The 16926-nt window shown below is 43.7% G+C and overlaps 3 protein-coding genes across 6 annotated transcripts; all 3 read right to left on the reverse strand.

The window, feature by feature from the left end:
* Window positions 1-1124: 1124 nt before the first annotated feature.
* On the reverse strand, window positions 1125-3545 carry c1qtnf6a (C1q and TNF related 6a). 2 transcript variants are annotated; one of them, XM_019877408.1, is made up of 3 exons: window positions 3399-3545; window positions 1938-2138; window positions 1125-1789 (listed from the first exon to the last, which is right to left on the reverse strand). In XM_019877408.1, exons 2-3 carry the CDS (start codon window positions 2131-2133, stop codon window positions 1242-1244), a joined length of 744 nt encoding a protein of 247 aa, XP_019732967.1. In that variant the 5' UTR covers window positions 2134-2138; window positions 3399-3545; the 3' UTR covers window positions 1125-1241. The 2 variants fall into 2 exon arrangements, with proteins under 2 accessions (XP_019732967.1, XP_019732966.1); XM_019877407.1 differs by having other exon boundaries at window positions 1938-2144; window positions 3399-3543.
* Window positions 3546-4470: 925 nt separating this feature from the next.
* il2rb (interleukin 2 receptor, beta) lies at window positions 4471-10205 on the reverse strand. Of its 2 annotated transcripts, none has more exons than XM_019877411.1 (10): window positions 9651-10205; window positions 8537-8631; window positions 7863-7998; window positions 7726-7792; window positions 7546-7639; window positions 7299-7447; window positions 6552-6720; window positions 6268-6370; window positions 5953-6022; window positions 4471-5835 (listed from the first exon to the last, which is right to left on the reverse strand). In XM_019877411.1, the coding sequence occupies exons 2-10, from the start codon at window positions 8613-8615 to the stop codon at window positions 5077-5079; spliced, it is 1626 nt and encodes a 541-aa protein (XP_019732970.1). In that variant the 5' UTR covers window positions 8616-8631; window positions 9651-10205; the 3' UTR covers window positions 4471-5076. The 2 variants fall into 2 exon arrangements, with proteins under 2 accessions (XP_019732970.1, XP_019732969.1); XM_019877410.1 differs by having other exon boundaries at window positions 7863-8013; window positions 9651-10202.
* Window positions 10206-13629: 3424 nt separating this feature from the next.
* On the reverse strand, window positions 13630-16884 carry LOC109520279 (SUMO-conjugating enzyme UBC9-like). 2 transcript variants are annotated; one of them, XM_019877397.1, is made up of 7 exons: window positions 16581-16884; window positions 16252-16337; window positions 16089-16172; window positions 14971-15043; window positions 14702-14811; window positions 14528-14607; window positions 13630-14154 (listed from the first exon to the last, which is right to left on the reverse strand). In XM_019877397.1, exons 2-7 carry the CDS (start codon window positions 16315-16317, stop codon window positions 14091-14093), a joined length of 477 nt encoding a protein of 158 aa, XP_019732956.1. In that variant the 5' UTR covers window positions 16318-16337; window positions 16581-16884; the 3' UTR covers window positions 13630-14090. The 2 variants fall into 2 exon arrangements, with proteins under 2 accessions (XP_019732956.1, XP_019732957.1); XM_019877398.1 differs by lacking the exon at window positions 16581-16884 and having other exon boundaries at window positions 16248-16337.
* Between the last annotated feature and the right edge of the window lie 42 nt (window positions 16885-16926).

The raw sequence follows: 16926 nt of genomic DNA on the forward strand, positions 1-16926 counted from the left end.
GCGTGAATATGAATCATTCTTGATGATATGAGTGGGATGTAAGATAGTGCCTTTGGTTGCAAATGTTTATACAGCAAAAAAAATCTATTTTTTATAGATTCTTACTTTGAACCGCATACAGCTGTGTGATGCCACATGTCTGTTTGATATTCTGGGCCTTGTCTTTTTTTTTTTTTTTTTTTTTGTGAATCAGTTGTGAGTCAGTGGAAAGCCTTCAGCTGAGATGTCTAACTTGTCTTGGACCTTGTGCGATGGATCGTGATGTGCAACCAGTGATCTCGATGCGGGATGTGCGTTTTGTACTGTTGATGGTGTCATGAACGCATCGTATTCTAATTTTATGTTCAGAGTCGCAGGACATGTCTCAAATAACGCCTTTTTTTTTTTTTAATATACAGTGTAAACTATTTTTTAGGGATGTTGTATCAGTTTTCCAGTGCACAGTGTCATGTTATCCCAAATGAATTTTTATTGACAATGACATGAGAAGAAAAATAAAATTAGGACTGCAGATATCACATTGCCCTTTGTTTACACCCCTCATCTTAATCCAATCAAGTCGACAACAGTCAGTTTTTGGAACCGAAACGGTGCCATCGTTCCTTGTGGTTAATACCGACCCAGGCAGGCAGCCTTCTCGGCCAAGTCGCTCTACATCTCACACCTGAGACTTGCCTGCTCATCACTCACCTGTAGCTCATCAGCTTGATAAGTTGGCTCCCTAATGAGTCTGCGGTGCACCTGCAGTGACCTCTGGTAGGCATCTTGTCAAGCGTTTGCGTCCCGTGTGGAGTGTCCTCTTCCTGCGGAGTCTTCGTGTTCTTCCCCCTTGTACTTTAAGTGAGTTTTAGTTTGGATTTTTCCTGTAGTGGACTTCAGTTTGAAACTTAGAGCCTTAAAGAACCAATCGACCTTTTCCAAGGTTGAAGCATTACAGTCGTTTTTTTTTTTTTTTCTGTGTTTATTCCTCACTTTCCTGAGTTGACTTTGCAAAGGATATACAGTAATAAATTCCGCCAAGTTTTTGGCCAACGCTATTCCTGTTTCCTGTTGTGTATTTGGGATCATATACAAACCTTAAAAGAAGCGAGCGGAAACAAATTTCCATCTTAGAGCCCAGAGGATTAAGTTAAAGAGTAATTCGTTTATTTTTATGTTTTCTGGTTACAATGTTGATTGCGGATGCCATTCTGCCTAAAAAAAAAAAAAAAAAAATCTTTATTCCCCGCCCCCTCTCCTCCTCACTCTGAGCTTGCTTTGATGAGGTGTCCATTGAAGGTGACATAAATATCTACGTCATCGCTGTAAATGGCATTTTCCCTTTCCCGCTTATACAGGCGGACCCACACCTCGTCGTTGACGTTCAAGTCCAGCATCAGGCTCTGGCTCTGCATGATGGAGCGGTCGCTGGGCTGAGCGTACACTATCGCCTGCTCGGCTTCATTGCGCATGATGTGCAGGTAGGTCTCCTTGAAGTTCCACGTGTGGATATTGACGTTGAAGAAATAGATCCCGGGTGTGTGGCAGACGAATTTCCCGCTGAACATGTTGAAGTGGTTGTCGAGGTTCACGAAAACGGTGTCGAATATCAGCGCCTGGTAGGCCTCCAGGCTGTGGAGGGACTTGCGACGGCCCACGGAAAAAGCGGCGTGCTGGACTTTGCAAGGGTCTCCGGGGAGACCGGCCTGGCCCTTGGAGCCTTTTGAGCCCATGGGTCCGATGGCTCCCGGAGGGCCTTCCGGTCCAGTTTTACCTGGTGTCCCTCTTTCACCACGGTCTCCTTTATCACCTGAATGACGTAAAAAAATAAATAAAATACTGCTTAGATGTTATCATAAAGGTGTTTGTTGTAAGCCAATGGAAAATAAATTACATAAAAATCGAGACTTTGAAATGTCAACGTTATTAGGGGTGGAAACGAGGTTCTGCTGGTGTACCTTTAAGGATGGTCATGTTGATGTAGGCGCGGACCTGGGGCACCTGGTTGTATCCTCCTGCCGCGGGCGGGGCCGCGCTGTCCTCCGCTGGTTGCAGGTCATCGCAGCAGCGCTTGCAGGGCACAGGGGAGCCTGTGGGAGGGGCTGCCTGTGTCACCAGGTGAACAAAGGACAGGCTGAGGAGGACGCCCAACATTGCGCCTGCACCTACGGGCAGATGAAACCGATGAATCGTCCATCGGGTGACCGGTCCGTTTGCTGATTTTATTTTGGGGGGGGCAAGGAATTGAGTTGACAAGCTTCATATTGTGCTTTGCCGCCACTTCGTGGCATCTTTCAGCACATTTGACCTATTATCCAGTCATCTGTTTGCTTAACCGCTTTGTCATCACTCGGGTCACGGGTAAGCTGGAAGCTTCCTGATCCTGCGATGTTCCCACCAGTCAAAAAGAGTCTTGGGCACAAGTCCAGCCGAAAACGGGAATTCCCCAAGAACAAGCGGCAACAGGATTCCGACATGGTGTCGAACTAACATGGGAAATTTGTAGCAGGGTATTAGTCGGTCAGCTGGCCATGTAATCACTGTGGAATTTCTTTTTTTCTTTTGCTGCTTTGTGATACAAAAAAAAAAATAAAAACTACACAAGGCAGAAAGATGTCCTTGCAGCTGTGCAAATCGGGGTTACGTGGTTCAGCCACGTGCGCTTTAAAACTTGCTCTTGGACAAATATTGGAGAAATTCAAAACAAATTAAGAGCTGGCAAATAAATCCCACCATAGGATGATCAAGCACTCTGCTAGCGGGCTTTAATTCATCTGGTTGATGACCCAAAGTGTGTTTCTTTCATCCAGAGCAGGCAGCCAAGCAGAGTTCTGTTTCAAAGGAAAAGTTGTGGCTCCCAAGCCTGAGCGACGAGCCAACAAGAAGTGGGACACCGTGTCTTGCATTATATGTTAAATAGAAATGCAACTGTGAGGAAACGGCCGGCGCAGATTTAAAATCATATACCGTGCTAGAAATACACATTTTGATGTACACAGGGAACATGCAGTGATTGGGAGGGGGGGAGTCAGGGTATTTTGCATGATTTGTTTGTGCAAATTCCTGCACCAAGTTGCTCTTTTACTGTACTACAGCATGTGTGTGACATAGCACAAATTGCACATTGTGTGTTCGCTCAGCCCTGTGGAGGTATGGAAATGCCTTTTCATGTGCTTTCATTCCAAACTGTTTCGTTTTTATGACCACATATGGTTTCTGTTATCTGTTACAAAATACTTTTAAGCTGGGCATATTCTGTACACTAGAATGGAAGCGTTGCATTGAGACACTCACTATAAAGTTGAGCAAGTTTGAGTCCGGTAAAGTCTGGGAAAAAAAAAATTGATTGTACCTCAAGAAGTTGGCATTTCATGGTGAATAATCCACAACTTTTGAGTGACGATGGAGCAAAATCTCACCTTGGTCAAGTCTTTGCAGCCGCTTCAGTCCGCCAAAGAAGGGAAATTGTCAAGCCCACCCTTCTTCTGTGTGTATATATCTGTGGGAGAGAGATTTTTTTTTTTTCCGCTTCTTGCTTATCCCTGCAGCCTACTTCAACAGCCTCAATTGGTTTATTTTGGGAGGAAAGCTAATGCCTGCCCCCTCCTACAGTATAGTATGCAAAACATAGAGTCAAAAGTCTACTGGCATGGGAGAAAACGCAAGCAAAGGCTTCCAATACTCAACTACGAAAAATACACCAGATTTTTCTTCTATCCACTATAGTCTATTTGTACATTTTTGTTTTGTGTTTGGGTCAGAGTCTGGAAATGTTCCCAGTCCAACAGGGGCTAGGATTTTTTATTTTATTTTATTTTTTAAAGATACTGTAGCACCTGACAAACGGTCATTGCTTGAGTCCTGGGAAACTGGCAGTACGATTTTGCCACTTTTTGGTTTGGTTGGTTTTGCTGTGGATTTGTTTTTGTCTCAAATGCTGATCAGGAACCTGAAAAAAAAAAACCTGTCCAAAGATTTCTTTAAAATTATCTCCTATTTAGACACGATGCTTTAAAACAGTAATCCATGCCTTTATCACTTCTCAGCAGCATGACTGCCACGCCACTTTATTTTGGAGTCAGCCAGTCTTTCATCAAAAGTCTCCAGTTGTAGTTTGATCGCCTCTGATCCAGAACGCGTACGAGGGAGCACAAACTTCATTTCTGGCTTCAATGAATTTCAACTTCAATGAATACACGTATTGAGCACCACAACTTGACAAGGTCGCGTTTTTATGCGCCGCATTGTAATGTGATTTTTTTCTCACTGACCTTGATTGCAGTCGTATGTTTGGTGTGAGGTGACCCGATGGTGCTTGTTGTGGCAGGAGCAAAATGTCAAACCGCGCACAAATACGCACGCTCCGATACCGCCGGTACCACCTGACAGGACATGTAAAAGGCTCAGATTAGCTGCTCACGCATACGCGCGTCTTTTTTCAGCCCATTTCTTGGGGCCCCACTTTCCACCACGACACAGGAAGTCACAGGGTGACCCATTTATTTTATTTATTTATTTATTTTCGAGCTGTATTGTTTGGTCGCAGCACACAGAGAACACTGGAAATGTGCCGCGCGTTTTTCAGACGAGGGCAATAATAATTCTCACACACAAACAAACCACAAATGAAGACAAAAAAACAAAAAAAAGAGAAAACATTTTTGAGGCCATACAAGCAAGTAAAAACATGAACAGTCACCCGTCTAAAGCATCTTTTATTTTCACAGCTGCAGAGCCCTTCAACGCTGGTTTACAAGCCATTCATGACTGACTATTTACTTTTATGGCTCAAAGCAGCAGCTCACATCTTGCATGGCTTGGGATGATTGGAATGTACATGACGGAAACAACTTTGCAGTTTTCTACAAATTTGTGTCCGTTCCATGCGAGTACGACGGAGCAAAACTGTTTTCATCTCTCACATTTTTCATTTTATACCCGACACCCCCCAGGGGTGCACAATGGTCGTGTGTACAAAAGCAGTGTTTTCGGCCCACTTTTGTTCACACAGCGACGATGCTGTGGAGGTGTCCGCGCTCTACCGAGTGCTCTAGTTCATCGTGATTTTTAAGCAGCAAAGAAAAAAACGGATCCATCTCAGATGGACGCGTTGCTAAAAGTAGTTTGTATCTCTTGTAGGACGAAATAACCCGCTTTGCACGACTCCACTGGCATGGAGGAAGGCCTGTACGTTGTGCAAGCAACGGGCCAGCCTGCGGCGCTAACGTTAGCTGCTAGCGTAGGCGCGTGCGTCCGAGCGCTATCTGAGGAGGTCGGAGACAAATTGAGAGGTGACGAAGGGCAACTTATCTGCGCTGGAAGATGGAGAGGGAGGCTTCGGGGCGAGGAGCTACAATGACCTGAAACCTCTTCCCCATTCGCACCCTGTTTAACTTCCTCGACCTCTGCATCTTCCTTTCCAACACAAAAGCCTGAGTCGGGGCTTTGCGCTCCTCTCTCGAAGCTCTCGGAGCTCGGAGACTCGGACAAAGCGGGGCAAAGGTGAAAGTTACGATGATGTGCCTTATGCAGGAAGTGGAAATCGTCTTTAGATGCGAAGTGGGCGAGGTTGGGCTCCGTTTTAACAGAGCTGCTGGAAGAGCCGGACGCAAAATAGCCCAAGTTCGAGAAACTCGACGAGGATGAGGACGAATTGCCCACGAGCATGTCTTTCGGAATCTCATCCGAGCCCGCTGATGGTGCGATGTTGCTCGGAGGTTGCGGGGCGCAAGTGGAGCTGGGCGGGGTGAAGGCGGAAGGACCCGCGGCCCACTTTTCACACACCTCCACGGGGGAGATGTGATCGACAGGCTGGGCAAAGTGCAAATATTCGACACAACTGGGATTCAGCCATTTCTGCAGAAAAAGAACCAGAGGCCGAATAAGGAACACATTTGACGAGCATTTTGTGTGTGTGTGCGTGTGTGTGTGTGTGCATGTTCATCTTGTATACGCATCATCGACATAACTTACCTTTAGATTTCCACCGTGGAGAGTTTGGAAGTATGTTGAAGGATTTGGAACTGGCTTCATTTTGAGGAATCTGAAATGGTACACGGGGTAGTTTAGTGGGTACAAACCGAAGAGACGATAGCTATATTAAAAATCTGGATAAAGAAAAAAAATGTTCATTTCAACTGTCAGAAAGGTATCCATTTAACTGTCGTTTTTTTATTTTTTTTTTTGCAATGCAGTTTCCGCTGCACTGCCGCCGTCTCATCAAACCTTCAAAATAAAAGTCATTCAACACCACGAACGCATGCACGCGCTCGCACAAATTTTACTCACCCGCTTCCGATGCCGCATTTGTAAAACACCAGCATCATGACAATTATGGCGACCCAGACGATCAAAACGGCCAATATGATCAAGTTGTCAGACAGACTCCATTCTGAAATAAAAAAAGTTTGAATGTACGTATGGTGCAGGAATTTCCTTCTCTTGTCTCAACTACAAATTTATCCCCAAGGCAAGTTGCCGGTGCGTCCAAACTTAAGCGCAGGAGAGCAAATGTGGATGTTGGGATTAAAAGGTCACAGCAAGCTGCTGTTCGGCTTCTCTCTCTTCCTTACCTCGATTTGCTGATTCCGGCCAGACCAAGGATGCAGGTGGACTCCACTCGCTCCACTGGCTTCCTTCCCTCTGCGTCGGCTTGACTTTTACACGAACGTGATGCTTGCCTTTCAGCCGCCCGGCAGCGATCCTTAATTGTGGCTCGTTGGTGGGAAATGTGTGAATCTCCTGCTGAGCCACATCAATATATATATTTTTTTTTTCAGTGTCGGTGACCGTTATGCAGCATCACATCCGTTTGCATTTGAGCGGATTCATAATCTATTGACAAGTTTAATAGCATCGTGTGAGGAAATCTATTCTGTGTTCCGAGAATTGGTGAATTGAAACGTCATTGTTCCATTTCCTCTTGATTTGTTTCAAATGCACTATCCCGTGAAATTGATTTTTTTGTAAATCATAACATAAAGCGTAATGAAACCTTAATTTAATAGACTAATTGGGGCCGGCGGGGTTGTCAGTTTACCGCCCATTGTCCATTACGTTGAATTGCAAATTCCCTCTTTAAGTGCAGTGTTGATGTTTTAAAATGCACAGAAAGTTACAGTTGCTTCCAAAAATATGAACGATACTTTTTAGGAAGAAAATCTGTGCCTGTTTTATTTTTTTATTTTCTTTATTTTAAATGAACATGTACGCTTACTACGCTACTGTCTTGCAATGTTGGTCATGACGGTGGAGCCACTGATTGATGCCACGAGAGCCATTGGTCAAAATGTAAACGCCAGCACATGCAACACACTTGCCTTTGTCGTTGGGTCACTGTTTAGCGTCTGAACTTCGTAGTCAAACGCCGTGAGGAGCACAGAGCAGGGACTACCCGGATGCCAATCTATCACGGTGGTGTCATTGTCAGTGAAGGTGACATTAGGGAGCCCCGGGGGGTGCATTTTGACTACACACACACAAACACACATTCTTCATTTCACTTATTCTGGTTCTAATGAATGAAAAATGTAAAACAAAAAAGATGACGAGACAAAATGTACACACTGTGACGTCCGGGTGCATAGTCTTTGAGGTATTCCACCAGCCCACCGTTACATTTCATGCTGATGTTTGGCATCTCCTCGAAAAAGGTGAATTCCTGGAATAACCCATCGAGACATTAATCAGAAAGGAAATGAGGAGATCCATGTCATTACAAGTGGATACATTCCTCTGAACACTTACTGTATTTTCAAAGACAAAACTGCATCCCGGACGTGTGTTGCGGTGTTGTTTCACCTTGCAGCTCCGACTAAGTCGACAGGGAATACAAGTCGCTGTTGTGACCTATTATACATAAATATTGTAGCGATCCGTCCTACCTGATTAGAACTGAACGTGTCCCCACATCCTTCTTGATTCGTATTTTCTTGTAGCCATATATCGTGCAGTTTTCTCCCGAAGAAATGTTGAGTGTACACGTGACATTGTTGATGAAGTCATTCACGCAGGTGAGCCCTGAAATTCGCCCTCCTCCGCCTCACCCAAAAAAAAAACAAAAGATGAAAAAGTTGTGCAAGGAAAAGTTTGGTGCACTTGGAGCCAAATCCAATGTTAGTCAAACTCAAATGAACATTTAATCCAATTAGCTCTGTGCTCACTTTTTGATGATTTTTTTTTTCCCAACTGTGTCTTTGCTATGCTGATGCAAATGAACCCTTTCATGCACCCTGTAACCTGATCACATGATAAGCCGTCCGCTGTAGTCACCACTGTCCCTTAAAGGGTTAACATCTGGAATCTGGAGACATTCTTATTTAAGGAAAAAAAAAAGCCCCTAATTAAAATATGCGTCACAAAATGCACGTGAACCCTACAGACGCAAAATGCAACATGCAAACTCCAATACGATTTGAACGGACAAATGTCAATTATTACTCATGCCTCCCACGGGGGACACGTTTTTGTTACCCGTCATCTGGCGTGATTCAACAGTGTGCGTCGGTAACCGTAACTCGTGTCCAATTCTCATGTCAAGTGACATAATGAGTCTCACCTTGCACGTTTGCCGCGCAGTCCAAGGAACGAAGGGAAAACAGAACCGCCACGACAAAATAGGGCCGTACCCGCCCCATCTTCAGCACAGTCGATCTATGAACATATGGACCCGGTAGAGTCGTATGATTATTACTTTAGTATCACAACATGGATAGTTTGAGCACTGGGTGGAGTGTCTTTCGATCAACATTTAACAGTAATGAGACCCAAGCGTTATAGTTGCGATTGTCACAAGAACTGCACAAACTCTCGATAGTAGTGAGTAGTGGCCATACTTGTCTAATAATTTCACAAAATGTAAATGGACACGATTCCCTTCATGGCAAGTTCAGTTGAATACTCGGATCCCATCCTTGTTGCTTTAAACTTGTATTACTGTACTGTTGTCCTATTTAGATGGAAAAAAGAATAATCAGGGAATTAAATGAGAACTGTCAAGTCTCATTGCCTCAGTGTGGGGCAAATAAAGGATATCTTAATTTCAAACAAAAAGAAAATCTCAAGCAGTTTTAGAGCGGGGACTTTTCCCCATTCGGTTTCTGCACTTTTGTTTTTTAGAAATGAGTCATTACAATTATGGTAAGTGTCTGAGAAAACTGATCGCATGCAGAGAAAACAAAAGTACGGGTATCAAGTAATTTCCAAAGCTGGCTTAAAAAAACTCCCACTCTTTAAATAAAAAATAAAATAAAATTACAGATTCTTAAATGTACTGAGCTATAAAAGTAGAAAGGATTTTTTTTTGTTTACTGTTGATGACTTAATCTACCCATTTTGCTAACTTTGCAAAATTGATCTGATCACAAAATAATTTGTCTTAATTATTAACTTGTTTACTGCTCATACAAAGAAAAAAAAAGATGCCTGATGCTATTTAAAACTTTGTTTCCACAGCTTTGCTAATGTGAAATGACAAAAAAAAAAATTTTTAAAAAAATCCAAAATGAGCTCTCGCTAGCGTTACTTGATGGTTGGCTGATGATTTTTAGGCTAGCACAAAACACAAGCCATTCGCCACGAATTGTTCTTGTAGCTGGCAACATCAAATCATCCTAAAACATGAATGCAATTGCAAAGAAAGAAATCTTGAAAATACGAAGCCGATACTGTACCTGACTTTCTTGGCGAAGCGAAGGCGTCAGCGCCTCCCCGACAAGAGCCACATTCTCGCTCCTTCTGCCGGACCGTCGGCTTCAGCGGAAGATTTCTTTCTCTTTGATCTCTCACTGTCCTTCTTCCCTTCCGCATGCTCTCATTTTGTTCTCTCGGTCTTTCTGCCGCTCATTCTCTGGCCTACTTATAGCCTTAACTCTTTGTTTGGGTGGCCGGTGACATTTTCCAATCGTCAACCGCAGCTGCTTTCTGGGCCTTAACAGGAAGCCCTGTGACGCGCAAAGTGTTAGTGAAAAAGTGACGGGCAAGGGTAAGGTGGGAAGGTGAGTGAAAATGTCACTCGCGGCGCCTCCCTCCGCTCGCCAGCACCTTTTAGCGACACCTTACCCCCGATCACAACTTACTACCATCGTTCGGATATAAACTGCACTGGAAAGACACCACATCCTGTTTCAATCGCTTTGTCGAGAGAGACGCTCGCATTGTCCCTCTGAAGTGGTTTGAATCAATGAAACTCCAGTTAAAAGAGATCCTAACGCCCCAAAAAAGTGAATACAGGCCATATTTAGAAGCACGCAGCTATTTAAGAAGCTTCGAAGATGCGCCACTTGACTGTAGCCTCAACCCGAGACCGCCACTCAAACACTTTGGTGGCAGACGTGAAGGAAAAGACGGTTGGAGAATGTCTTCTTGCTCAAAAGGTCATCCAACATCTCAGGGGAGTCAACGGAGCTTGTTATGCTCGAGGGATCACAGAGTCACCATTGGAATTCAGGAATATGAAAGATCCAGTGGGATCCCACAGGGATCATTGCTCCGACCCCCTCTGTTTGTTAGTTTCCATAGTTTTGATCAAAATTCAAAAAACATCGGCGTTTCACACCAGACGATGATCGTCCCGATGTACTGTTTCAATGTTTGGAGCTGGGTGTATTTTTGGTTGACATTAGAAAAGTCGTCTCTAATATTCAGGTGACCTTTTGAGCAACACGAGAAACTTTTCTCAGCACGATGCAGTGCGGTTGTGCAGGCCTGCAAAACAACAACCGCAACAATCGACATATTGTTCGATAGCTCCCTCCGTGCCGGTGTGCAATCAACCTCATTCCTAGCGTCTAACGATGGGAATCAAATCTAAAATATGGTGTTTCGAATCGGTCAATTGCGCCAATGACGAGGACAGTTTCGTGGGAATGTCTTGTTTCCGTCGTGGAGATCAACAAAAGGCTGCTATGTGACAACGTGCAGCATTAAAAACCACAACGTACTTGCGCATACAAACTATTGCTGACAACCGCAGTCGGCCAGAAGTCTGCCGCTCCCCGCTAACACCCCCTCCCGCCGCCCTGCTTGCTGCTATCGCTCAGGCGGGCGAGGATCACAGAAGGTGGAGGTGAAAGAGCGCCGTGCGAGGCCATGCGATACTTTCGAGATTGGCAAAGGCGTGTCAAGTGCCACAATGTGAGCAAGCATGAGATCGTGCGTGGTGCTCAGACGATTACAAGAGAGGGCACGGATGTTAGAGTCGATGACAGATCTGGGCGAAGTACGGTCACATCCGGCCCACCCAAAGTCTCCGACTGGCCCTCACAGTGACCATGAACTCAAAATAAAACACAGAATGTGCAGTGATTTTGGTAAATGTTCTGTATGGCCCATATGGCATCGATTAGTTTGTTTGCATTGTTGTATGAGTGACATAAACTTTATTCTGACTGGCAGGCTTTCTCATCTCGACACAATTAAGGCTCGTTTAAATTTTTTATTCTTATTTTGAGAAAAGGTCTTATTCCAGAAACGACAGAATAAACTAGTCATTGCAACTCTTCATCTGAAAACAGGCCACTCATACCAGAAGATGCGAGTGATAGGAAATCCATTGTCGTTTGTATTTGTTTCGCCTCATGGCGACCGCGCACGAGCGATATGACTGAACGCTCTTTGTCGGAGCCGAATCGGCTTTCACATTTCTGTCCTGACAAAAAAGCGCAGCAGCTTGTGACAACGAACAAGTTTCAGTGGTTACGCATAAACCTCCACACAGCCGCCTGTACACATCACGCAAGAAACTTCAGTAGTTACGGCATCACATTTTAGTTTGCACAGGCTTGCGGTTCACAAAAAGTCCAACAAATCATTTCATTGTTGTTGTGCTTTTTTTTTTTTTTTTTTTTAATGAAGGGTGTTTTAGGGGAGATGTCCCATTTCCATATGCTTTTGTTTTTTTGTTTTGTTTTTTTTAAAACAACAAATAACCTTCCTGTTATTTCAAAATCACCATTCTTGATATATTGCCACGCAGCAAAACTTCACACTTCGCATCTTGCAAAAACAAGATTTCGGTGCATTTTGTCGACCACACTGGGAAGGAGACCTCATTTTGAAGCCCCCCCCCCCTCCCATTTGTCAACAACTTGTTGAGTTTCTGGTTCAAAATGTTTCTCTCCATCCACTCCACTGACAGACGAGTCGAATCAGCGCAGCATTTGCGAGCGAAAAAGTCAGAAAATCACACAATCAAGCCCAAAATGATTCAGATCCTGACCAATTTTTTCATTGTATTTTTAAATTGCTAAATGAGTAACTTGTAGCCGGAAATTGTGAATAGACAAATTAGTTAGATATTGTTTTACATTTTGGCAAAGTTGCATGGCAAAAAATATCCATCCATTTTACGATTCGCTTTATCCTCACAAGCGTCGCGGCGGGTGCTGGATCCCATCCCAGCCGTCTTCGGGCAGTAGGCGGGGGACACCCTGAACCGGTTGCCAGCTAATCGCAGGGCACACAGAGACCAACAACCATCCACGCTCACACTCACACCGAGGGGACAATTTAGAGTGTTCAATCAGCCTGCCATGCATGTTTTTGGAATGTGGGAGGAAATCTGACTACCCGGAGAAAACCCATGCAAAACCCCAGTGGAGAAGATGCAAACTCCACACAGGGAGGCCGGAGCTGGAATCGAACTTGGTACCTCTGCACTGTGAGGTCGACGTGCTAACCACTGTTACTCCGAGCCGCCCTGGCAAAAAATATTCCTGCGTAATATGTCATGTTTTAAAATTCAAATTAGTTTGACTAATCAAATATTCTATCCAAAGAGAAGCACGGGTTCGAAAGGTGCTAGCTGATGACCAACCCACACAAACAAAACACAATTCTGCTATTCAGCTTGTTTTCACCAATCCGCAGCCCAGTGAGGACATACTAAACCACACGAGAGGCAAAGCGAAGAAAAAAAAAGGTGTTATATTTCCTATGAATGTCACACACTTGACACCTGAGAGCATGACATCAGGTTTCACCTTCGGACCAGAAAACAACACAAATATTAGGTCATTATTCAAAGTTCAAAATGAATTGTAATATATATCGTTCCAAGCCTTTTCTGTCCCGGGGCTAAAGGTGAGCTTGACTGATACGAAGCATGACTGTAAACATAATTTATAAATATAATTTTGCCCCAGTGTAGCACCATCCCTGCTCTAAAACTCTCCGCTTCTTTTTCCTCAGTTGTCCATACCTCTGGCGCAGTCACATGACTGTTTTGGATCGTTTTACTTTGTTAGGCTTCTGGGCCTTTTCCTGTCACCCACTTTTCTCCCCTTTGCCCACTTTCGTCGCCGTTTCAGAGCCTCCTTCCTAATTCATCGTTACTCCCAGGTACTTCAAACACATCCTCCGGTATTAGCTCGAAGTTGTTATCCTTGATGTCATTCTTTACTTTTCGACTACTTGAGGGCCTTTGACTCCATATCATGTCAGCACAGTCGCTTATGTTGGCGCCCTTCCTCGCTATCGGCCATTGACGCCAAGCCATCTGCATACAACAGCTGCCAGGACGCACGTAGCTGCATTCTTCAATGATTGCATCCTGTACAGCACTGACTAGAAAAGGGCTCGGGCCCAAACCCCGAGTTTAACTCGATTTATTCACATATCACATACGCTGAGGAAAAAACACCAAAGGTACTCTTTGTGTTCTTTTATTCAATTTTATTTCACAATACACAATTTATTGTGTTCTTCGTTATAATACCACGCACACGTCAACTGGCTAAAACAATATAAAACATAACTTTCACAATTTGGTTTATTTATAATATATACACGCGATCACTTATCCGTTGGGCAAAAAACTCACAGACTTATTTGCTTGTTCCCAAACGCGTGTCGTGATAATTTGCGGAGAATTGACACTGGTTGAAGAAAGCAAATTAGCGACCTTGTTTTTTCGAATGCTTCCCTCCTCGTGGTGGCTGGACAGAGGCCTGCTTCCTTCTTACGCCTAACTGTTGAGTTTACAACCAATAGTCAAGTGCTGGGGGTTATCTTTGACATGCCACCGATGAAATGGCGTAAAAGTACAGAAAAGTTGATCCTTGCTGGAGTGGTCCTTCGGGTTCGATCAAGTCAGACTTCCTTCCCTGCCAGATTTATGTGGGTGCAAACTTCTTGGCCTGGGCCCTGACCCGCTTCTCGTAATCCATCCGGTTCTGACTGGAACGGAAAAACACAATATTGCATTTTAATCCCTTATAATTAATAGTGGGGGTTATTTTAAGGCGCTGAGTTTTGGTTTGCATTGTTGTATGAATGACATCGACTTGATTCTGACCGGCAGGCTTTCTCATCAATGAAGATGGCACACAACAGATTTTTCATTGTGAATAATTGAATGTCTTGCAGACTTTTGGTACGACTCAAATTTTTGATTGAGGATGAATAATTGCGGGGCATAACGGTATGTCCGCCTTTTATGTCCACACATTAGCACGGGGAGCTGAAAAAGTTCAGCAAACTGGAATTTGAATTTCATTCCGATGAAACTCCAAAATAAAAGCAATCAATTCACCACTCGGTGGATGCATACCAGTAAATTGTGTAAGCCTCTGCTTGTGCTGGGTCTTGAATGTTGGGCTCATTCAGCAGCTCCTGGATCCCCAACAGAATCTGAAAACACACAATACCATTAAAGTGACGGTCCAGAACTTTTAGAAACAATTTCACCCTTACCACAGCCTTATGTAATAACGACTATGAAAACCTGTTTGATGGTGATGGCGGGCCTCCAATCTTTGTCCTCCTCCAGGATGGACAGACAAACAGTACCGGATGGGTAGACATTTGGATGGAATATCGGTGGCTCAAACTTGCCTGAAGAGGTGGTCGAAAAAGAGATTTAAGAAATCTTAGAGTATATCAAACGTTTCCAGCTGTGATGTTGACAGAGATGCTTGGATATTTGCGACATTGTGCCGCAGGGTTTGTCACAAGGCGGCCGAAGTTTAGATGTGTGGTATCAGTGGGACTCACATTTGGGTGGCGAGGAGGGGTAGTCGTCCTTGAAGAGCATCCTGAGTTTATACAATCCTCCCTCCCACAAGGTCTAACAATCACAAGAGTAAAAACTGCTTTAGTCCAAAACACAGCCGCATGAAATGACAGGGAGAGTTGTTCAAAGAACCCAAAGCCCCGGTGGAAAACCCCAGCGCGTGAGAATGCTTCTGTGGTATTACAAAAACGTCGATAGGAACCGACAAGCTCCCCTATTGCCTTGTTGGATCAGATGTTGCACTCAACAGCTGTTTAGGATCCAATGAAGATGTCCATATTGCAAAACTAATCTCTTAAAATGTTCAACTTACTCATCTTATTTATTTATCTTTTTATATAAAGAGAAGTCAAAATAAACAGAAATAATATGGTTGCATATTTTAACTGTGACATGGCTGTGTTCAGATTTAACCAATAAATAACATTCAACTCGTGCTCAATGGGAGTCAGGACACAATCCCAACAACTGATCAACCTCAAACATGTTCTAGTAGGTTAGTCGAGCTACTTTGAACTGTTCATAATTCTTTCCATCAGGTCAAAACATTCAGTTCCAGCTGAAGGAAAAACAGCCCTAAAGCATGATGCTGCCACCACCATGTGGTTGTGCCAAAAATACCTTTTGAAATTAATGGCCCAAAAAATTCAACCTTGGTTTCATGAGGAACACATTCGCCCACGTGTTTGGTAGATTTTGTTATGGTCCAATGAAACCAAGGCTGAAGCGTGTTAATTTTAAACACAACCACATGCCAGTTCTAAGTGGGTGTGAACACACGTGCAATGCCCGTTATCTCAGTTTTACTTTATCGTTTACAGATTTTATTTTTTTTTTGTTGTACAAGTTTTGAACTGATCTTGCACTCTCTTTTTTTTTGGCATTTTTACACCGGTGCGTGGACATTTTATAACCAGTGTAGCTCGTACCTAGCCCTAAAATAAACGCAATCATTCAATCCGTGTCCATTGTGTAGTTTAAGCCCCTGCCTCTATCGATCTTACCTAACTGTCCTGTACTATCTATATTACCTAACTGTACTGTGCATAGCCACAGCCGTTAATTAGCCACAAATTTCATACAGTGCTTGAAAACTTACGCCTTTCTTTCCAGGAATGGCACATTCCCAATTCATCAGATTCATGGTTCCATCTGGATTCTTGGTAGGCACAGCAACAAAACCCTGCGAGAAGTAAAACAATTTGAGCGTGTCCTGAGAGAAAAGTATTGGTGATTTGGGGAATAAAAAAAGGCGCACTAACAAACGGGTGGTCTTTTCTCCAGGCTTTGCGCTCCTGGGACAGTCTGCTAAGCGCAATGCCTGACATTGATGCTCATTAACCCCTCCCTATGGGAACATGTCAAACAATTGAATTAAAATAATAGACATGTAAACCAAGTACAGCCTCTGGAGGCGTTTACAAAAATGACAACAACGTATATAGACACGAATCGTAAAACACGTTTCAAAATTAAACACGGTTAATTTAACCGCTGTACCCCATGCTATAATTACTCGACTCAGTGGAGCCATATATTTCTCTTTATCATTTTAAATGTAAAATGAAGTCTATCTTAAAACGAAACCCACCAGCTAATTTTCGGGTGAATATCAAAATTAAGTAAACTGTATGGCGTCTTAGCGGCGTTAGCGCGACCGAAGAAAACACACCCTTCGTCGTTGGAAAACAAAAATAATGGGCCACTAGGGACGTAAATGACCGAGCCGATACAACGACGCTTTGTTCAACATTCCTTTAGCAATCTAAAACGAGGATGTTGATGTTAATTTTTTCACAGTTTTCTTTAAAAGCGCAATATATAGATCGTAACCGCGACTCCGCGACTAGCATACATCTAAGGACGAGGACCCCAATTTGTTTATTTCTGGAGGACCTTCAGGCAGTTTTATGGACAGCCCAGGGACCTATGTGAAG

This window comes from Hippocampus comes, unplaced genomic scaffold, assembly GCF_001891065.2.
Source record: "Hippocampus comes isolate QL1 unplaced genomic scaffold, H_comes_QL1_v1.1 scaffold193, whole genome shotgun sequence".
Lineage (NCBI taxonomy): Eukaryota > Metazoa > Chordata > Actinopteri > Syngnathiformes > Syngnathidae > Hippocampus > Hippocampus comes.